General features: G+C 46.7%; 1 protein-coding gene across 8 annotated transcripts in view; it reads left to right on the top strand.

Annotated features, from left to right (window-relative positions):
* Positions 1 to 16,945, top strand: part of GULP1 (GULP PTB domain containing engulfment adaptor 1) — a 2,424,202-nt gene extending 2,407,257 nt beyond the window's left edge. For 5 of the 8 annotated variants that reach the window (XM_075317771.1, XM_075317772.1, XM_075317779.1 and 2 more), the window contains one exon: positions 15,013 to 16,944. In XM_075317771.1, coding sequence (XP_075173886.1) covers positions 15,013 to 15,084 — 72 coding nt within the window. In that variant the 3' untranslated portion in view covers positions 15,085 to 16,944. Of the gene's footprint in view, positions 1 to 15,012 lie in introns of all 8 variants that reach the window. The other 3 variants (XM_075317776.1, XM_075317775.1, XM_075317777.1) reach the window with 1 other exon arrangement.
* Positions 16,946 to 23,344: the final 6,399 nt, after the last annotated feature.

The following is a 23,344-nucleotide window of genomic DNA, read 5'->3' as shown; positions in this document are numbered from 1 at the left end:
AGATAACAGGGGGGTCATAAAGAAAAGTGAGAATGAGGGTTCATGGAGTGTTCAGTTACAGACATACCAATTGCACAGACAGCAGGGTATACAAAGAAAGGCAATTCATGGAAAAGAGGAGTAGTTGGCAGACATACCAATTGCACAGACAGCAGGGTATACAAAGAAAGGCAATTCATGGAAAAGATGAGTAGTTGGCAGACATACCTGTGAAGAGAGCAGACGCGATAATTAGATGATGGAAATTAGAGATGATGAATCAATGAATAAGTGCATAATCTACTGTAGAGTTTCTGGCCTAATTCATTTTCTGTACACTTATAGATCCACACACAGTGATCCACACGCCGACAGTGTCTAGGCCGACAGTGTGGTACAGATATATAGTGTTTGGAAGGCACTCAGGTGGATCACAGAAGGGAGGGGCTGGTGCTCTTCTTAATTACTTAAATCAAAGCAGAACCCAGCTCTTGGATAGCTTGGGCAGAGATAGATAACAGGGGGTCATAAAGAAAAGTGAGAATGAGGGTTCATGGAGTGTCCAGTTACAGACATACCAATTGCACAGAAAGCAGGGTACACAAAGAAAGGCAATTCATGGAAAAGAGGAGTAGTTGGCAGACATACCTGTGAAGAGAGCAGACACGATAATTAGATGATGGAAAGTAGAGATGATGAATGAATGAATAAGTACATAATCTACTGTAGATTTTCTGGCCTAATTCATTTTCTGTACACTTATAGATCCACACACAGTGATCCACACGCCGACAGTGTCTAGGCTGACAGTGTGGTACAGATATATAGTGTTTGGAAGGCACTCAGGTGGATCACAGAAGGGAGGGGCTGGTGATCTTCTTAATTACTTAAATCAAAGCTGAACCCAGCTGCTGGATAGCATAGGCAGAGATAGATAACAGGGGGTCATAAAGAAAAGTGAGAATGAGGGTTCATGGAGTGTCCAGTTACAGACATACCAATTGCACAGAAAGCAGGGTACACAAAGAAAGGCAATTCATGGAAAAGAGGAGTAGTTGGCAGACATACCAATTGCACAGACAGCAGGGTATACAAAGAAAGGCAATTCATGGAAAAGATGAGTAGTTGGCAGACATACCTGTGAAGAGAGCAGACACGATAATTAGATGATGGAAAGTAGAGATGAGGAATGAATGAATAAGTGCATAATCTACTGTATGATCAGCTGAGGGAGTATTCTCCGGTCGTGATGTCTGTGTTACCAAATCCCTTATCCTAAAAATAAACACACGGACTGCATGTGACTTGGTTCAAAATGGCCACAGCAGCCTTTTATTGCCTATTGTTCACAAACTAAGCACCTTAGGGACGCCGTCCAACGGGCGACCCAGAACAACACACAGATAACAATAGACAATGCCAATTACATGACCCTCCCGGGGGCAGGCCCAGTCCATAACTACTACTCCCCTTGCCCCTGGCCGCAACACACCGACCCAGAGACGAGGATCCATTTACCCACGGATTGACACCCCCACACTTTGGCAGAACCCCGTGCCTGCCACATCCCGGAACCGAGAGCCAGCATACCGAGACAATGACTCCCGGTCCAGTTACCAGTCACTTCCCACCTCTGGACCAGACCTACCCCCCCCGCCGCTGTGACAAATAGCATCCCAACATCCCAAACCACGTCCCCCAGATGACAACACAAAAAGGGAGGGTGGGCGGGGATCTCTTGGCGTCCGGAAGAAGAAGAGGAGGTAACCCCCTGCTCTCCCAGACTAACCCTTTCCCTACTCCTCCTCTTCCTCCCAAGCTAAAACCACCCCTTAATGCCATATTAGGCCTGCCTACCAAACTGTCCCTATTAACCCCATCACTCCCTAACTCCCCCTTGGTCATGTCGCCCCTCCTCCCCAAGGGGGGATCCATGGCTGTCTTGACCAGCTGAGGGAGTATTCTCCAGTCGTGATGTCTGTGTTACCAAAACCCTTATCCTAAAAATAAACACACGGACTGCATGCGACTTGGTTCAAAATGGCCACAGCAGCCTTTTATTGCCTATTGTTCACAAACTAAGCACCTTAGGGACGCCGTCCAACGGGCGACCCAGAACAACACACAGATAACAATAGACAATGCCAATTACATGACCCTCCCGGGGGCAGGCCCAGTCCATAACTACTACTCCCCTTGCCCCTGGCCGCAACACACCGACCCAGAGACGAGGTGCCAATCACCCACGGATTGACACCCCCACACTTTGGCAGAACCCCGTGCCTGCCACATCCCGGAACCGAGAGCCACCATACCGAGACAATGACTCCCGGTCCAGTTACCAGTCACTTCCAACTTCTGGACCAGACCTACCCCCCCGCCACAGGACAGACCACGTGACACCTTACGTGGCCTGGACCCGCCACACACCAAAAGCTCGCTCAACACCATCCTGCAGGCCCAATGCCCATAAATCCACTCCAATGTCGTTGAGGTGCACTCCGTCACCCCTCCGAAACCGCCAATCTGCCGGCTCCAGCTCCCTGTGCCTCACCACAATCCCACCATTCCTGATCACATACCTGGCAACCACCCGATTCACCTGGGCCCTGGCCTTATTGACCTTTTCCACCGACCGAGCCCCCCTCCACGACAACCTGGTCACTATGTCTGACCACATGACAATCAAACCCAGGTACTGCTTCCACAACCGCAGTAAGTCGATCTTTATATCCCGGATCAGATCCCGTGACGCCCGGACTCCCAGATCATTACCTCCCACGTGTAATACCAGCACATCCGGAGGCCGGTCAACCTTACAATAACGACCAAATTCTGGGACCACCCTGCCCCACTCCATGATCCGAACACCGATCCACCGAACAGTCGCCTGCCCACGATCCAGCCCTAGCTGCCGACCATTCTGGCGAACCGCCGCCAGCCGAGCACCCCAGAACACGAAGGAATGCCCCAGAATCCAGATTAGGCACATCCCTACAACAAAGAAAGACAACAAAAACAGAAATTAAAACCAATAACATCACCACCACCAACGCCTCTCAGAAAACCCATTCTACCTCCATCCTCTAACACTTGTACATTACCCCCTCTTTTTTTTTTTTTTTTTTTTTACATATATAAACCACTTCCAAACCGCCAGACCACCTGTACCTAGACCAAAGTCACCATAATGCTACAACAGCTGCAGCCTCACGTACCGCCGAAAACAAGAAGATTCCCATCTACCAATACGCTTTACCACCTCATCTCCAAGCCCCCAACGAGCGGCCTCCGTAGCTGCCCCTATCCGAAAGGAATGCGACCCGAAATCCTCCGGGCACTCCCCCACGTTCCGCAAAGTTCGCCGCAGAACCGCTACAAACTGGAACCTTGATAAAAAAGGACCCATCCACGTGCCGCAAAAATGGGCCCGGTAAACCCCCCCTTACGGCCATGAATTGCTCCACCAAACACCATAACACCACCAACCTACCACGGCCCAGCTGATCCGTTTTCGACCGACTAATCCGGCACTCCACCTGATCACCGCCCACTCGCACATCCTCAAGCAGCAACCCGCCGCCTGTCACCCTGGATGGGCTTACCAACTCACCGATCCGGAAAGCCCCATAAAAAGCAAGACCGAAAGCCGTTGTAAACAAAACAGTCTCGTAAACCGACTCACAAATGCCGCTCAGGCCCCCCACCAACCGCCTCAACAAACCAAACGATACGGGACGCCTCTTGTCCCTCTCCCGCACACCGCGGCGGAACCCCCGCAAGGCCCGTCGAACCCGAAAATCCTGCGAAACATCTTGTTCCCCTCTCATTTTTAACCAAAACGCCACCGCCGCCACCCGATGCGCCACGGCCGACGCCGATCGCCCGGCCGAGAAATCCACACTCACCAACGCCAGTAATGCCACCAAGTAATCCACGCTTACCCCATCAAATATCCGACCCAGCAACTCCTCCCATTCAGCCCACACCTTAGCATATCGGCACCAAGTCACCTCAGTCACCGAATTCCGAATCAATTCTGAGATCACCGCCTCACCAGATTCCATAAATCCACGGGACACTCCACTCCGACTTCATCTGCCCAAGGCAGTAGCGCCCGAAACATGCTGAACTGAAAACGAGACAAAGCGTCAGCCACCCCATTGTCAACTCCCGGAACGTGCTTTGCCACCACCTGTACATTCAGCTGCAGACATCTCAACACTAAATGCTGCAAAAACACCACCACTGGCTCCGACTTAGCAGACAAGTTGTTAATAGCAAACACCACCGCCTGGTTTTCACAATGGAAGCAAACCTTCCTCCCGGCAAAACGCGACCCCCACAGCTCCACTGCTACCACGATAGGAAATAGCTCCAAGAGAGCCAAATTGCTGACCAAACCGCTCTCCCGCCACGCCTGTGGCCACCGACCCACACACCAGTGACCTCGAAACACGGCCCCAAACCCTGCCGACCCAGCCGCATCGGTGAACAGCTGTAACGCCCCGTTAGACGCCACCTTCTCCATCACCAGGGCCCGGCCATTGAAACACTGCAAAAATTGATCCCATACCAAAAGATCGTCCTTGATCGCCTTCGTGATTCGCACGAAATGTGTCGGCGACCGCACACCTGCCGTCGCCAAACGTCTCGCAAAAACTTCTCCCCATCGGCATAATCCTGCAAGCGAAATTCAATTTCCCAAGCAAGGACTGCACCACCTTAAGCCGCACCTTCTTTGCCGCCTTCACCCCTGCCACCGCGGCCCTCAATCACGAACCTTCTCCTCCGGTAACCTACATTCCATGGCAATAGAATCAATCTCAATCCCCAAAAAACGCATCACAGGCGCCGGGCCTTCCGTCTTATCGGGAGCCAAGGGAATTCCGAAGCTGCCCGCGACTTTCTGCAACGCAAATAATAACCCCGCACAAACCATTGAACCCGCCGGCCCAACACTAAGAAAATCGTCCAAATAGTGAATAATGGACGTAAGCCCAGACACATCCCGAACCACCCACTCTACAAACGAACTAAACGCCTCAAAATATGAACACGAAATTGAACAACCCATTGGCAAACAGCGATCAACATAATAACTGCCATCCCACCAGCAACCTAACAAATGCTGACTATCTGGATGAACCGGTAACAACCGAAACGCCGCTTCCACATCAGCCTTTGCCATCAACGCCCCCCCGACCCGCTGCCCTGACCAGGTCCAACGCCTTGTCGAACGACACATAATATACCACCGCTAACTCCGGTGCAATGCCATTATTCACCGATAACCCCTCTGGGTAAGACAAATGATGAATAAGCCGAAATTTGTTCAGCTCTTTCTTCGGCACAACCCCCAACGGTGAAACCACCAACTTCGAACACGGCGAAGCGTCATAAGGACCGCCCATTCTGCCCAAAACCACCTCCTTTCTCAGCTTCTCATCCATCACATCCGCATGATCCCGAGCAGAACGTAAATTACGGTACGGCGGGGGCGATGGACTAACAGCCGACGGGATACGGAAACCGTCAGAAAAACCAAACCATAACAACGCCGCTGCCTCGCCGTCCGGATACCTATTTAAAAAGGGGGCCATCGCTTCTACCTTCGCCGGCGTCATCCCTTTTTCCAACCCCGTCACCCGCCTTTCCTTTCCCCTTTTTAAAACACTTGGACAGGCTATGTCCTCCCCCACAACCTGAGCATTCATGCTTAAAGCTGCATGCCGCTCCAAACCTGCACTGCCCCTCATTATATTGCCAACAGAAACCTTTTTTCTGACTTGCCGGGGACCCGGCCCCCGGTCCCCCGGCACCCCCCCGAAAGGGCTGAGTAGGGGCCGACATCCTTATGGTCCCATCGCATATCCGGCCGCAACGCCTTCCGCTGCCGGAATTGCTCGTCGTAACGCAGCCACGCCAGCCCGCCATAAACCCGATAAGCCTCCCCTATCGCATCCATGTAACCAAACAAGGCCGAACAATGCTCCGACTCCTTTTCCCCGACCACGCTCGCCAAAATAGCAAACGCTTGCAACCAGTTTGCAAAAGTCCGAGGAATAAGCCTATAACGGCGCTTTTCCTCCTCGTCCTTCTCCTTTTTGCAGTCGCTCGGCTTAACCCTATCCAAATTAAATTTCTCCAGGGGAAGCAGAGAAAGAATCTCCACATATTCCCCTTTCCAAATTTTTTCCCGCACCTCCTTCTTTAAATGAGCCCCCAGCGGGCCCTCAAAACAAACATAAACTTCGCTTTTAGCCCTATCATCTAGGCGCACCACCTCATCCTCCTTCTCCTTTTCTTTTTCCTTTGCCCCCTCCGCCACACTCCCCCCTGCACCCACCCTTCCGCCGCGCCCGCTCCGTCCCCCCCCTCCCACCGACGCCGCCCCCCGACCTGTCATCCCTACCCACGCCGCCACCGGCGCCTGCGCCGCCCCACCCCCAGCCCCGGCAACCGCCGCCAACCCCTGCAACAGCCCCAACAACTGGCTCCACACTGCTACTCCGCCGGGCGCTGCCGTGTCCACAGCCGCCCTCCCGCCCCCGACACTACCCGCCAGCGCAGCCCCTGCCGCCTCCGCGGCCGTCTCACCCAACCGCGGCTCAGCGTCCCCCGATACCGCCGCCTCGCTGTCCTCCGTCTGCCGACCATCCGACTCTTCCGACAGCACGACCTCCTCATCCTCGCCGCTGACATCTTCTTCCATCCGACATCTGGGGGGCGCCGCCGCGGCACCCCCCCACCACGGCCGCCAAACTGGGCCGCCGCGTGGGCAGAGCCATCCCCGCTCCGTCTCTTGCCCTGGGGCGACAGCCCAGGAGACCGTTCTGTCCCCCGCGCTAGCACCCCAGGCCTCGACCTCTTGCGCCCGCGCCCACCCCCTCGCCGACTGCCAGGGGACTCTGGACGCGGACTGATGGACGCCCGGCTCTGGATCCCAGCCGTCGCCGCCTCTGGCTCTCCTGGGCCGCTGCAGGCCTCCTGCCGCTGGGTCCTCCCGCTCCCACGGGACACCGCCACATCCGGGGGCCGCACAGCGGTCCTGAGTGACCGGGCGGTCGCCGCATGGCTCACGCCGTCACCCCTGCTCACTGCCGTGCCAGGGTCAGGCACCACAGACCTCCCCCTGGCGCTGGACCTACCGCCGCCTGCAGCCCCTCGGTCCCCCCGCCGACTGCAGGGGGAACTGCTGGCCTCCATCCCTCGCCGAGCGCGCTCCTGACCTGGAGCCGCTGCTGTCACTGTAAATCCAGCCCGGAGGCCAGGACCGGAAGTAGGCCCCGCACTGGCCACTCCCACCTCCCGACCACCGCGGCTGGAACGCAGATTCCTCCCGCTGCTGCTGGGAGCAGCAGCCAGACTCCGCTGCTGCTCGGCCTGCTGCGGAGGGTCCCTGGAGGGGCTCTGGCATCTCCTCCTCGCCCCCCCCCACACCCGGGGAATACCTGCGGGGGGCCGCGACTGGCGCACACCATGGCTGGGGGAGCGAGGGGCAAGCGCCGACGGGTTAACCCCGGCAGCCCTGATGTGGGTCTGCACTGCCAGGGGCCCGTGCGCTGCAATGGCTGCTGCAATCAGGCGCTGAAGTTCCTGGAGATCAGCCATGGTAGTCCTCGTGCTGCTGATCTCTTGGCGTCCGGAAGAAGAAGAGGAGGTAACCCCCTCCTCTCCCAGACTTACCCTTTCCCTACTCCTCTTCCTCCCAAGCTAAAACCACCCCTTAATGCCATATTAGGCCTGCCTACCAAACTGTCCCTATTAACCCCATCACTCCCTAACTCCCCCTTGGTCATGTTGCCCCTCCTCCCCAAGGGGGGATCCATGGCTGTCTGATTTTCTGGCCTAATTCATTTTCTGTACACTTATAGATCCACACACAGTGATCCACACGCCGACAGTGTCTAGGCCGACAGTGTGGTACAGATATATATTGTTTGGAAGGCACTCAGGTGGATCACAGAAGGAAGGGTCTGGTGCTCTTCTTAATTACTTAAATCAAAGCTGAACCCAGCTGTTGGATAGCATAGGCAGAGATAGATAACAGGGGGTCATAAAGAAAAGTGAAAATGAGGGTTCATGGAGTGTTCAGTTACAGACATGCCAATTGCACAGAAAGCAGGGTACACAAAGAAAGGCAATTCATGGAAAAGAGGAGTAGTTGGCAGACATACCAATTGCACAGACAGCAGGGTATACAAAGAAAGGCAATTCATGGAAAAGATGAGTAGTTGGCAGACATACCTGTGAAGAGAGCAGACACGATAATTAGATGATGGAAAGTAGAGATGATGAATGAATGAATAAGTGCATAATCTACTGTAGATTTTCTGGCCTAATTCATTTTATGTACAGTTATAGATCCACACACAGTGATCCACAAGCCGACAGTGTCTAGGCCGACAGTGTGGTACAGATATATAGTGTTTGGAAGGCACTCAGGTGGATCACAGAAGGGAGGGGCTGGTGCTCTTCTTAATTACTTAAAGGGAAACTGTCAGCAGAAATTTCGCCCAAAACCTAAAAGATTCCCCCTCTGCAGCTCCTGGGCTGCATTCTAGAAAGGTCCCTGTTATTATTGTGCCCCATGTGAGACCAAAATAAAGCCTTTATAAAGTGGTACCTTTTTGTATGCAGCTTCTGTAAATGGGACACGGGGGCGGGCTCTCTGCCATCCGTTATTCTGCCTCCTGGTTCTGTATGCCGCCCCCATCGCTCCTTTCCATAGCTGATGCACCGCCCACTGCTCCAGCCATCCCCGCGCATGCTCAGTGCCAGTCTCACGGGACTGAGCAGTGTGACTGATGGTGACGTGTGCGCAGACAAGTGATTATGGGCGGGACTGTGACTGTTATCAGCAAGTACCCGCCCATAATCTCGTGAGCGCGCAAACCTCTCCAGCGGTCACACTGAGCTCAGTGTAGATGCTAGACTATATGGGCTGCTTCCAGGGATGACGTCCTTTTGTCACGTGATAGTATTTTGAACACGGCCCTATCACGTGACAAAGGGACGTCATCCCTGGAAGCAGCCCATACAGTCTAGCATCTACACTGAGCTCAGTGTGACCGCTGGAGAGGTTTGCGCGCTCACGAGAATATGGGCGGGTACTTGCTGATAACAGTCACAGTCCCGCCCATAATCACTTGTCTGCGCACACGTCACCATCAGTCACACTGCTCAGTCCCGTGAGACTGGCACTGGGCATGCGCGGGGATGGCTGGAGCAGTGGGCGGTGCATCAGCTATGGAAAGGAGCGATGGGGGCGGCATACAGGACCAGGAGGCAGAATAACGGACGGCAGAGAGCCCGCCCCCGTGTCCCATTTACAGAAGCTGCATACAAAAAGGTACCACTTTATAAAGGCTTTATTTTGGTCTCACATGGGGCACAATAATAACAGTGACCTTTCTAGAATGCAGCCCAGGAGCTGCAGAGGGGGAATCTTTTAGGTTTTGGGCGAAATTTCTGCTGACAGGTTCCCTTTAATCAAAGCTGAACGCAGCTGTTGGATAGCATAGACAGAGATAGATAACAGGGGGTCATAAAGAAAAGTGAGAATGAGGGTTCATGGAGTGTCCAGTTACAGACATGCCAATTTCACAGAAAGCAGGGTACACAAAGAAAGGCAATTCATGGAAAAGATGAGTAGTTGGCAGACATACCTGTGAAGAGAGCAGACACGATAATTAGATGATGGAAAGTAGAGATGAGGAATGAATGAATAAGTGCATAATCTACTGTAGATTTTCTGGCCTAATTCATTTTCTGTACACTTATAGATCCACACACAGTGATCCACACGCCGACAGTGTCTAGGCCGACAGTGTGGTACAGATATATAGTGTTTGGAAGGCACTCAGGTGGATCACAGAAGGGAGGGGCTGGTGCTCTTCTTAATTACTTAAATCAAAGCTGAACCCAGCTATTGGATAGCATAGGCAGAGATAGATAACAGGGGGTCATAAAGAAAAGTGAGAATGAGGGTTCATGGAGTGTTCAGTTACAGACATACCAATTGCACAGAAAGCAGGGTACACAAAGAAAGGCAATTCATGAAAAAGAGGAGTAGTTGGCAGACATACCTGTGAAAACCCAGCTGTTGGATAGCATAGGAAGAGATAGATAACAGGGGGTCATAAAGAAAAGTGAGAATGAGGGTTCATGGAGTGTTCAGTTACAGACATACCAATTGCACAGAAAGCAGGGTACACAAACAAAGGCAATTCATGGAAAAGAGGAGTAGTTGGCAGACATACCAATTGCACAGACAGCAGGGTATACAAAGAAAGGCAATTCATGGAAAAGATGAGTAGTTGGCAGACATACCTGTGAAGAGAGCAGACACGATAATTAGATGATGGAAAGTAGAGATGATGAATGAATGAATGAATAAGTGCATAATCTACTGTAGATTTTCTGGCCTAATTCATTTTCTGTACACTTATAGATCCACACACAGTGATCCACACGCCGACAGTGTCTAGGCCGACAGTGTGGTATAGATATATAGTGTTTGGAAGGCACTCAGGTGGATCACAGAAGGGAGGGGCTGGTGCTCTTAATTACTTAAATCAAAGCTGAACCCAGCTGCTGGATAGCATAGGCAGAGATAGATAACAGGGGGTCCTAAAGAAAAGTGAGAATGAGGGTTCATGGAGTGTTCAGTTACAGACATACCAATTGCACAGAAAGCAGGGTACACAAACAAAGGCAATTCATGGAAAAGAGGAGTAGTTGGCAGACATACCAATTTCACAGACAGCAGGGTATACAAAGAAAGGCAATTCATGGAAAAGATGAGTAGTTGGCAGACATACCTGTGAAGAGAGCAGACACGATAATTAGATGATGGAAAGTAGAGATGATGAATGAATGAATGAATAAGTGCATAATCTACTGTAGATTTTCTGGCCTAATTCATTTTCTATACACTTATAGATCCACACACAGTGATCCACAGGCCGACAGTGACTAGGCCGACAGTGTGGTACAGATATATAGTGTTTGGAAGGCACTCAGGTGGATCACAGAAGGGAGGGGCTGGTGCTCTTCTTAATTACTTAAATCAAAGCTGAACCCAGCTGTTGGATAGCTGTTACGGGGGAACCGGCAGATTAGGATTAGGGGGTATATATCCTAATCGCCAGTCGGGGCCCACCGTGCTCCAGATGACAAAGGAGCTGCTGGCACCCGAGGGTTAGGCGGAGACTATAGAGCTGGATGGCTCTGAGATAACCCAGGAACTCTGGGAACCGGTCACGTGTGTTGGGACACGTCAGACCGGACGACAACCCGATTAGCGGTTTGGTGCACCTAGCGCTTCACCAACCACGTGTGCAGGAAACACGTCAGGTCGGGTGGTAACCAGGTAGCGTTGACCGGAAGACCGCCACGAAAGCGCCCTGTCGGCCACGTGTGTAGGACACGTCAGGCCGAGCTGTCCTCCGATTAGCGTTTCTGGCCACCTCTCGACTGGCCACGTGTGTGTAGGACACGTCAGGCCAGATGGGTACACCAGTAGCGTTGACCGGGAAGCCGAGGAAAATAAGGAACTCCACAGGGGTCCTGGAGTACGCTGTCCGTGTGCGTAGGGGGCACAACCGGACAGGTGGCGCAGCAGGTGCGTTGTCCGTGTGCGTAGGGGGCACAATCGGACAGGTGACGCAGCAGGTGCGTTGTCCGTGTGCGTAGGGGGCACAATCGGACAGGAAGCACAACAGCCGCTGCCCAGTTAACGCCACTGGGCTGCTATAGCAAGACTGGAACGGCAGGAGGGAAGCACGGCGCCTGACCCTGATGTGCCGAGCCACGAATCTTGGCGTGACAGGCACCGTTCGCCTAACCCTACCTACCGCTTCCCAACATAGGCTTATGCCGCAATGAGGCTCTAACATGGAGGTGTGCTCTGACTGAGCAAAAGTGAAGACTGCGCACCTCCATGTTGTCTCCAGCCCCTTTTATAACCTGGGTCTGCCCCAAACCCAGAGTGGAACCACCAAGGTCCAATAGCAGAGTGCCATGTCATCAGTGACGTCACATGCGACCTATCCGGAACCGCCACATCATTGATGACCTCATGGCAGCCACGCCCCAAACACTTCACCAGTCATCGTCTGACGACCATTACTGAGGTGCCAGATCATAGGGGCGGGCCTCTGCGAGCCAGTCCGGAGTTGCCACGTCATCAGGACACCTGACACCCTCTGCCCTATCAGTGCCTGCCACCTCACGGACATGCTCAGTGAGGTCCTTACCAGACCTAGCCTATGGTGCACTAAGTGCCTGAGCATGCCCAGTAGCCTGAGCAACAGGCTCAGAAAGCAGACTATCAGTTTGACCATGCTCAGTAGGCACATCCCAGCAATTAGACACAGCACGAAGTCCAAGTACCTGTGCAAAGAGGCTGTTAGGGTTAATTGTGGGAGCATGCTCAGTAGCCTGAACTGAGAACTTAGTCTCAGACATAACACAATCAGGCTGAGCATGCTCACTAGGCAAAACACCGGGCTTAAACTCTGGCTGGGGTAAATCAGCGCACGCATGCGCACTAGCCGCCTCTCCACACTTAGACGTGGTGGAAGGAACAGCCAACTGGACAACCCGAGGCACGGCCAAGAACAGCAGCCGGCGCCTGGGCACAACAGGAACCGCAGCAGGCTGCTTGCGGCTATGGCGGCGCCGGTTCGTAACATAGGCAGAGATAGATAACAGGGGGTCATAAAGAAAAGTGAGAATGAGGGTTCATGGAGTGTCCAGTTACAGACATACCAATTGCACAGAAAGCAGGGTGTTACGGGGGGCTGTCTGATAATAACTTAAAGGAGTATCAGACAGTCAGGGTCCACCGTGCAAAGACTCTGCTGCAGACTATGGCAGAGTGCAATACCTCTGTTAACTCACAGAAGGATATAATAAGTAAGTAAAGCAATTCCTCCCTTACTTGATGGGTGTGTGGAATGATCTCTGTTAATAATCACAGAGACAAAGGCAATGTGTGCGAAATGGCACCTACCTAGGTCCGCTCTTCTAGTGGTGCAAAAGAGACGAACAGCAGCGTAAGCTGCACAAAGCTCCTACCTGCGTTCGCTCCACTAGTGTGCGAGGACACGAACCACTAGATATGGCACCTGCCTAGGTCCGCTCTTCTAGTGGTGCAAAAGAGACGAACAGCAGCTCCCCTAGTGTGCGAGGATACGAACAACTGCCAGACGCAGTATAAGGAACGTTACCCTAGCGGCAACGTCCACCTACGAGTCGAACCACAAGGCCCAGCCAGACCATGTGCCTCAGGCACCTGCCTATGTCCGCTCCCCTAAGAGGTAAGGATACGGACAGCAGCCGAAGCTGTAAGGTATAAGAACGCTACCCTGCCGGTAGCGCTCACCTAGCATAGACAGAGGAATGCCTAGAGGAACGCGCACAGAGCGTCTACTCTTATGCATGAACCAAGAGGACTGAGCGCCATGCGGCGTGTGTCAGGGTCTTATATAGACTCTGTGCCTCATCCAAGATGGAGGACACCAGAGCCAATCCGCTGCCAGAACGACAGGAGTGACGTCATGCTGGCCTATCACCGAGCAAGGCATCACAAGCACATGACCAGCGACCAATCGGCATATAAGGTGTCAGAGACATGTGATGTGACCTCGTGTCAGCGATGATGTCACCCGCACATGTGCAATGGCTCCAAGATAGGACTTAGTCTCCGGCGCTCGCACATGTGCAGTAGCAAGAAATCTGGACTTAGTCTCCAGCGCTCGCACATGTGCAGTAGCAAGAAATCTGGACTTAGTCTCCAGCGCTCGCACATGTGCAGTAGCAAGAAATCTGGACATAGTCTCCAGTGCTCGCAGCAACCGTAACACAGGGTACACAAAGAAAGGCAATTCATGGAAAAGAGGAGTAGTTGGCAGACATACCAATTGCACAGACAGCAGGGTATACAAAGAAAGGCAATTCATGGAAAAGATGAGTAGTTGGCAGACATACCTGTGAAGAGAGCAGACACGATAATTAGATGATGGAAAGTAGAGTTGATGAATGAATGAATGAATAAGTGCATAATCTACTGTAGATTTTCTGGCCTAATTCATTTTCTGCACACTTATAGATCCACACACAGTGATCCACACAGTACCATCAGGGAAACATTTCTGATTAGTACTATGGCTCTTAGATTTGGACTTCGGCAAAATGATGCCTGACACAGAGGTCCAACCCAAGCTCTTTCTGATTTTATACAAAAGCACTCTGTATGAACAAATCATTGTTACGTCATCCATCATATGCTGTGTATAAAAGAGTATATTCAGCTAAAAGCATTGATATGCTGTATATGGAAACTGCTATACAAGGACACAGAAGTGTATTGAACAGTCTATCCATAATTACAAAACTATATTTCAATAACATGATGACAAAGCTAAAGAAAATGATATTGACCAAAATGGGAGGGGTTGGTGGATAATGTAGTTATTGAATATAGTTAACCTTAGTGTTTTATTACTTGATTCCACCCTTATAGAATTACAGGGTACTTAAAGCCAAATGATATCTTTTTGCGGCATTTAGAAAACAGAGTAAAACATGAGGTGTACTTGTTAACGATGATTTCTTAGTATTTGTGCCAAACAGAATTCCTGTTTATGTCATGTGTGCCTCTGCAAGATTTATGCTAGTTAAGAATATGAATGTGTAGTTATAGGCAGAAACACTTTTAAGTCATGTTTTTAATATTTATATTTATCTTAAAAACAACTTTTTAAATCTCCACGATACAAGCAGGGAAGTGAATTATATAACAAATATAGTGCAACATTTCATTCATTAAGCTCCAAAAATCTGCTAGAAAAAGACATTAAACTAACCCCAAACAAGCCAATGTTGATAGACGTAGCTTACAAATGAGTATACATTTGCACTAGATGAGTGTTTTCCTGAGAGAAGGATTCCAATGAGCTCTATAAGTTACATTTTTATTTATATTTAATTCACATCAGACTAATTTGTGGTTTTAATTTGCAGGAGGGGTTCAAAATGGGACTGACTGTTGAAGGAACTGTGTTCTGTCTTGATCCTGTTGAAAACAAAATCTAAAATCATGGATCGTGTTTTCCTCATATTAATGATATTACCAAATAATGATTATATACTGAAGACAATGTAGGATGGTCACCATTCTTGGAGAGTAAAAGGATTGAGACTATGGAACCAAGTAGCGACAAATCAACTATAGAGAACTAACAAACTTTTTCCTATGCATACTAATGAATATTTTTTCATTTTTTTTATTTGATTTATATGTGCTCACTAAACACATGATTATTTTGAGTTATAGTATATTATTAAAACACAAATATCTATTTTCATTTTACTTGAATAATCAGTGTTTATTTAGTTGGGTATATAAACCCATATAGTGTAGAATATAAGATTCATTTTTAGTAGTGTGAATATAATAGAAACATTAGCATCTCAGAATACTAGATTACTGAGTGATAGCTGTCTTTGGGATGCAGGTTGTCGGATAAGAGCAGTTTTCTGCACAAAGAACCTGGTAGCACAAAGTAACTAGGAGTTAGCAATACAAGACTATCTGTTGGCTAAAATACGGGAGTGACTGTTGATTGGTTAGCACAGTGAATTCAACACCAATTTTTTAGATACCGTTATCAAGCAGGTTTTTCAGGTGCCCTTGTTTGTGGTTCCACTTTAGTCTTCCACTGTCGTTTTGTTATTTGCCTGGATAGCTTAGGACCACCCTCCTATGCCTTTATGTTGCCTTTTTATCCTATTCTGTATCCTGATTTTTCCTTTTATTAATCACCAGCTCCTGGAAGTTTTGGAGATGCTTCTTGATGCGTACACTGCACACTGCTATGCATTATGTTGCTAGCCGATCCGACTTCTACCCCAACACTGACAAGTTTTGAAACAAGAAACAATGTTGGAGATAAGGCGCAATGTACAAGTCCATTTTTCGCATAGCCCTGTAATAATTATCAGCTTGACACCTTTATTATATTTCTTAATGCCACACAGGGCAAACACAAAATTAGCATTTAGAGAATAGGGAAAGCGTCCGTATATAGTATTTCTTTTAGGTTAAATTGAGCATCTGAAAACCTAAAAGATAGGGTACTATCCTAATGAGGCATCAGACAGCAACTATGATTTTTTTTTTTTTTAGTGCACCAAAATACTTTTTTTAATTCATTTTAATTGTGTCTTTTCATAAATTGCATCTTATATTCCTAACAATACAGTGAATTTGACTTAAAGTATATGCAGTATTTCTTTGCCTTTGTTGTAACTACTTTTTTTTTTTTAATAGAAAAAAATTGCTTTAATTAAGAATAGCTAAATACTACTTGTACTTCCTATCTTATATGTATCTGCCCATACATATTTTGTGTACGAAGATTTAACATACACAATTTTCTATAGAAAATATAAAAATAAATTATTATAAAAATCAATGTGTACAAACAATATGTTATTTCTGTCATCAAAAGAATTTTCCTTGGAAATATTTAAAAAACGTGATAAGTATCTTTACATATTGTCTACTGGTGATATACAGTATATTGTACATTATATTGGAGTAAATGAGCATGCTTACATCAAACAGAACCCATGTGTAATATTATTCCACTTTTTCTTATCCTATACAATGAAATAAAAAAAAAAATCAACTTTGTTGCTTAACGTTTGACAAATGGCTTTTTAGTGGATAGGTTTGTTTAAAATGCAATAGCCGCAGAATAAATTCCTTACAGACTATCTTTGATTCTATAATTAATACAACTGCCAATAAAGAAAATCCCAAATTCATATGTGGGAACTGTACATTAGCTCAAAAAGTAGAGCTGCTACAAAAAAATGAATGACGTATTCTGATTCAGAGGACTGACTATTCCTAAAATCAAGCCTAATACACGAGGCACCAAAACATTTTTTTTCCATTTGTTCCCCAGTGTTATCAATATTTATTATACTACATTTGATAAAATGTATTATGTTAAAAAATCTTTAATATATTGCCTACTGATTAACCCAATTGTGTAAATTAAACAAGAGTGAAATAAATGAGCAGCAATGTGCAAATCAAGATATGTTGTGAAATAATGAAAAGGTAATAAGGTATGTAACAAACACTAGAAAACGTAAGAAATGCAATGCTCATTTAAATAAGTATTAAGATATAAGGCTTGCTGATGAAACTGGGCATATTGCAATATCGACCAACCAGAAGGCAGCTGTTCATGACAGTTCTAAGTTGATTGATCAACCCCAATAGGTCACGCAACTAAAGCGGGCTTTACACGCTACAATATATCTAACGATGTGTCGGCGGGGTCACGTCGTAAGTGACGCACATCCGGCATCATTAGTGTTGTTGTAGCGTGTGAAACCTACGTGCGATTGCGATTGTATGAAAAACTGTTGATCGCATACATGTTGTTCATTTACTAAAAATTGCACGTCCTGTTGTTCAATGTTCCCGTGGCAGCACACATCGCTGTGTCTGTCTCCCCGGGAACGATGAACACATCTTACCTGCGTCCCGCCGGAAATGCGTAAGGAGGAGGTGGGCGGGATTTTTACGTCCCTCTCATCTCCGCCCCTCCGCTTCTATTGGGCGGCCGCTGTGTGACAACGCTGTGACGCCGAACGTCCCTCCCCCATCAGGAAGTGGATGTTCGCCGCCCACATCGAGGTCGTATGGAAGGTAAGTATGTGTGACGGAATTTAATCGTTTGTGCGACACGGGCAACAAATTGAAAGTGTCGCACATACGATGGGGGCGTGTCACATCGCATACGAGATCGCATGTGTAATTGTAACATGTAAAGAAGGCTTAAGATAACTGAATAGCAAAACACAATTACCCTGGTCCTACAGAAAATATTATACCATGATCACCAGAGGCCAATCTGTGTGGATCTAAAAATGGTAAATATTGTCCTAGGACAGCAGATACACCAAATATCCCTGCTTTTTCTCTCTCTGGGATAGTAGATCAAAAAATGAGCACTGGATGAGAAAACAGTGGTCTCTGAGAGAACACATGGTAGTAGGAGAAAACAATGTAATAGCAGAACCAATGGTTAACAGGAATAAGATAATTTTACCACCACTGCACATTTAATAAAGTAGATTATAAAGGTTCTAAACAAAGAGGGAAGATGCTTTGACTATGTCTGCAGAAAACTTCCAGCGCTCACCATGGAGAAGTTAAAGGCGGGTATCTTTGACACTCCTCAAATCAGAGGACTGATAAAAGATTCACACTTCAAAGATTCATTGAAGGATGCTGAGGCAGATGCATGGTATCCTGTTACTATGGTTGTGCAGAATTTTCTTGGGAAATCTAAAGTAGATAGTTACACTAGACTAGTAGAAAAAATGCTATCTTCTTTCTATCACCTTGGCTGTACATTGAGTATCAAAGTGCATTATGTCCATAGCCACTTGGATCATTTCCCAGAAAACCTTGGAAAAGTGAGGAGCAAGGTAAACGGTTCCACCAAGCTTTAAGAACTGTAGAAGAAAGATACCGACATCACTGGGATATCCACATGATGTTCGATTACTGCTTGTCTTTTCAAAGTGATTGCTTTGTCGAAACTCACTGCTATAAATCTTTAAAGGACCGCTTTTGCTAAGCATCTTAGTAAATGAACAATGTCTCAATGACAACTTTTTATAGATGTTTAATTCTTATTTTGTGATGTAAATTCTTCATAAATAAAATAAATCTACATGTATGAATTTGTTTTAAAAACCAAGACGGCAAAAATCATAGTATCATAGTTTTTAAGGTTGAAGGGAGACTCTAAGTCCATCTAGTTCAACCCGTAGCCTAACATGTTGATCCAGAGGAAGGCAAAAAAAAACCCCAATGTGGCAAACAAGTTCCAATGGGGAAGAAAATTCCTTCCTGACTCCACATACGGCAATCAAATTAGTTCCCTGGATCAACACCCTGTCATAAAGTCTAATATACATAACTGGTAATATTAAATTTTTCAAGAAAGGCATCCAGGCTCTGCTTAAATGTTAGTAGTGAATCACTCATTACAACATCATACGGCAGAGAGTTCCACAGTCTCACTGCTCGTACAGTAAAGAATCCTCGTCTGTGATTGTGATTAAACCTTCTTTCCTCAAGACGTAGCGGATGCCCCCGTGTTCCAGTCGCAGGCCTAGCTGTAAATAGATCTTTGGAAAGGTCTCTGTACTGTCCCCTCATATATTTATACATTGTGATTAGATCCCCCCTAAGCCTTCGTTTTTCCAAACTAAATAACCCCAAGTTTAATAACCTGTCTTGGTATTGCAGCCCACCCATTCCTCTAATAATCTTGGTCGCTCTTCTCTGCACCCTCTCCAGTTCAGCTATGTCCTTCTTATATATCGGTGACCAGAATTGTACACAGTATTCTAAGTGCGGTCGCACTAGTGACTTGTACAGAGGTAGAACTATATTTTTTTCATGAACACTTATACCTCTTTTAATACATCCCATTATTTTATTAGCCCTGGCAGCAGTTGCCTGACACTGTCCACTAAAGTTTAGTTTACCATCCACCCATACACCCAAGTCTTTTTCTGTGTCTGTTTTACCCAGTGTTCTACAATTAGTAGATAATTATAAATTTTATTTCCTCTACCCAAGTGCATGACCTTACATTTATCTACATTAAACTTCAATTGCCACTTCTCAGCCCAATCCTCCAATTTACATAAATCTCCCTGTAATATAAAATTATCCTCCTCTGTATTGATTACCCTGCAGAGTTTAGTATCATCTGCAAATATTGAAATTCTACTCCGCATGCCCCCAACAGGGTCATTAATAAATATGTTGAAAAGAAGCGGGCCCAATACTGACCCCTGTGGTACCCCACTATGAACTGAGACCCAGTCCGAGTACGTACCATTAATAACCACCCTTTGTTTCCTATCACTGAGCCAGTTTTTAACCCAGTTACACATATTTTCCCCTATCTCCATTATTCTCATTTTATGTACCAACCTTTTGTGTGGCACCGTATCAAAAGCTTTTGAAAAGTCCATATACACAACATCCACTGCATTTCCCTGGTCCAGACTTGAACTTACCTCTTCATAGAAGCTGATCAAATTAGTTTGACAGGATCGATCCCTCATAAACCCATGTTGATACTCTGTCATAAGGTTATTTTTCTTGAGATACTCCAGTATAGCATCTCTCAAGAAACCCTCAAGGATTTTACCAACCGTAGAGGTTAAACTTGCCGGCCTATAATTTCCCGGCTCAGTTTTTGTCCCCTTTTTGAATATTGGCACCACATTTGCTATGCGCCAGTCCTGCGGTACTGAACCTTTTATTAAGGAATCTGTGAAGATTAAAAATAATGGTCTATCTATCACAGAACTCAATTCCTGTAGTACTCTGGGGTGTATGTCATCCGGGCCCGGAGATTTGTCAACCTTAGTGATTTCGAGGCGGCGGCGTACTTCCTGTTGGGTTAAGCAGGTAATATTCAAGGGTGAATTTATGGTATCACTGGTCATGTCATCTCCCACGGCATTTTCTTGTATAAAAACCGTAGAAAAAAGTAATTTAGCAGGTTGGCTTTACCCTCATCCCCCTCCACTATTTCACCAAAACTATTTTTAAGGGGGCCAACACTATCGCTTTTCAGTTTTTTACTATTTATGTAGTTAAAGAATATTTTAGGATTATTTTTACTTTCTCTCGCAATGAGTCTCTCTGTCTCAAACTTAGCTAACTTAATTTGCTTTTTACATATTTTATTTAATTTTCTATAATTATATAATGCCTCATCACTACCTACCCTCTTTAATTGTTTTAAGGCTTTCTGTTTTTCTTTTATTGCTTCCCTTACAGCTCTATTTAGCCATATGGGTTTCCTCCTATTTCTAGCATGTTTGTTCCCATAGGGTATATTTTCTGCACAAGCCCAATTCAGGATGCTCATAAAAGTCTCCCATTTGCTTTGTGTACTTTTATTACTTAGTACATCATCCCAGTTTATTGCACTAGGATCATCTCTCAACCGTTTAAAATTTGCTTTCCTGAAGTTTAGTGTCCTTGTAGCCCCTCTACTATACATCTTACTAAAGAATACATGAAAACTTATTATTTTGTGATCACTATTCCCCAAGTAACCCCCAACTTGTATATTTGATATGCGGTCTGGCCTATTGGTTAGTACAAGGTCTAATAGTGCTCCCCCTCTTGTGGGGTCCTGTATGATTTGTGAAAGGTAATTATCTTTCATTGTTATCAAAAATCTATTTCCTTTGCTGGAACTGCAAGTTTCTGTTCCCCAATTTATATCAGGATAGTTAAAGTCCCCCATAATAATTACCTCTCCGCGACTCGTTGCTTTATCAATTTGCTTCATGAGGAGATTCTCTACCTCTTCCATAATATTCGGCGTCTTATAACACACCCCTATCAGTATTTTATTATTCATTCCCCCCCCTTATCTCCACCCATAGGGACTCTACATTCTCAGTACCCTCACATACAGTTAGGTCCAGAAATATTTGGATAGTGACACAAGTTTTGTTATTTTAGCTGTTTACAAAAACATGTTCAGAAATACAATTATATATATAATATGGGCTGAAAGTGCACACTCCCAGCTGCAATATGAGAGTTTTCACATCCAAATCGGAGAAAGGGTTTAGGAATCATAGCTCTGTAATGCATGGCCTCCTCTTTTTCAAGGGACCAAAAGTAATTGGACAAGGGACTCTAAGGGCTGCAATTAACTCTGAAGGCGTCTCCCTCGTTAACCTGTAATCAATGAAGTAGTTAAAAGGTCTGGGGTTGATTACAGGTGTGTGGTTTTGCATTTGGAAGCTGTTGCTGTGACCAGACAACATGCGGTCTAAGGAACTCTCAATTGAGGTGAAGCAGAACATCCTGAGTCTGAAAAAAAGAAAAAATCCATCAGAGAGATAGCAGACATGCTTGGAGTAGCAAAATCAACAGTCGGGTACATTCTGAGAAAAAAGGAATTGACTGGTGAGCTTGGGAACTCAAAAAGGCCCGGCCGTCCACGGATGACAAGAGTGGTGGATGATCGCCGCATACTTTCTTTGGTGAAGAAGAACCCGTTCACAACATCAACTGAAGTCCAGAACACTCTCAGTGAAGTAGGTGTATCTGTCTCTAAGTCAACAATAAAGAGAAGACTCCATGAAAGTAAATCCAAAGGGTTCACATCTAGATGCAAACCATTCATCAATTCCAAAAATAGACAGGCCAGAGTTAAATTTGCTGAAAAACACCTCATGAAGCCAGCTCAGTTCTGGAAAAGTATTCTATGGACAGATGAGACAAAGATCAACCTGTACCAGAATGATGGGAAGTAAAAAGTTTGGAGAAGAAATGGAACGGCACATGATCCAAGGCACACCACATCCTCTGTAAAACATGGTGGAGGCAACGTGATGGCATGGGCATGCATGGCTTTCAATGGCACTGGGTCACTTGTGTTTATTGATGACATAACAGCAGACAAGAGTAGCCGGATGAATTCTGAAGTGTACCGGGATATACTTTCAGCCCAGATTCAGCCAAATGCCGCAAAGTTGATCGGACGGCGCTTCATAGTACAGATGGACAATGACCCCAAGCATACAGCCAAAGCTACCCAGGAGTTCATGAGTGCAAAAAAGTGGAACATTCTGCAATGGCCAAGTCAATCACCAGATCTTAACCCAATTGAGCATGCATTTCACTTGCTCAAATCCAGACTTAAGACGGAAAGACCCACAAACAAGCAAGACCTGAAGGCTGCGGCTGTAAAGGCTTGGCAAAGCATTAAGAAGGAGGAAACCCAGCGTTTGGTGATGTCCATGGGTTCCAGACTTAAGGCAGTGATTGCCTCCAAAGGATTCGCAACAAAATATTGAAAATAAAAATATTTTGTTTTGGTTTGGTTTATTTGTCCAATTACTTTTGACCTCCTAAAATGTGGAGTGTTTGTAAAGAAATGTGTACAATTCCTACAATTTCTATCAGATATTTTTGTTCAAACCTTCAAATTAAACGTTACAATCTGCACTTGAATTCTGTTGTAGAGGTTTCATTTCAAATCCAATGTGGTGGCATGCAGAGCCCAACTCGCGAAAATTGTGTCACTGTCCAAATATTTCTGGACCTAACTGTATGTTGTCACGCAGGATGGGTTTTAAGGATGATTTTACATATAGACACACACCTCCCCCTCGCTTATTTTTACAGTCATTCCTGAATAGGCTATAAACCTGTAAATTAACAGCCCAGTCATAGCTCTCATCCAGCCATGTCTCTGATATCCCCACTATA

The sequence above is a fragment of the Anomaloglossus baeobatrachus genome, chromosome 7 (assembly GCF_048569485.1).
Source record: "Anomaloglossus baeobatrachus isolate aAnoBae1 chromosome 7, aAnoBae1.hap1, whole genome shotgun sequence".
Lineage (NCBI taxonomy): Eukaryota > Metazoa > Chordata > Amphibia > Anura > Aromobatidae > Anomaloglossus > Anomaloglossus baeobatrachus.
Note: the sequence above shows the minus strand (reverse complement) of the source record. Positions and strands in the feature narration are given on the sequence as shown.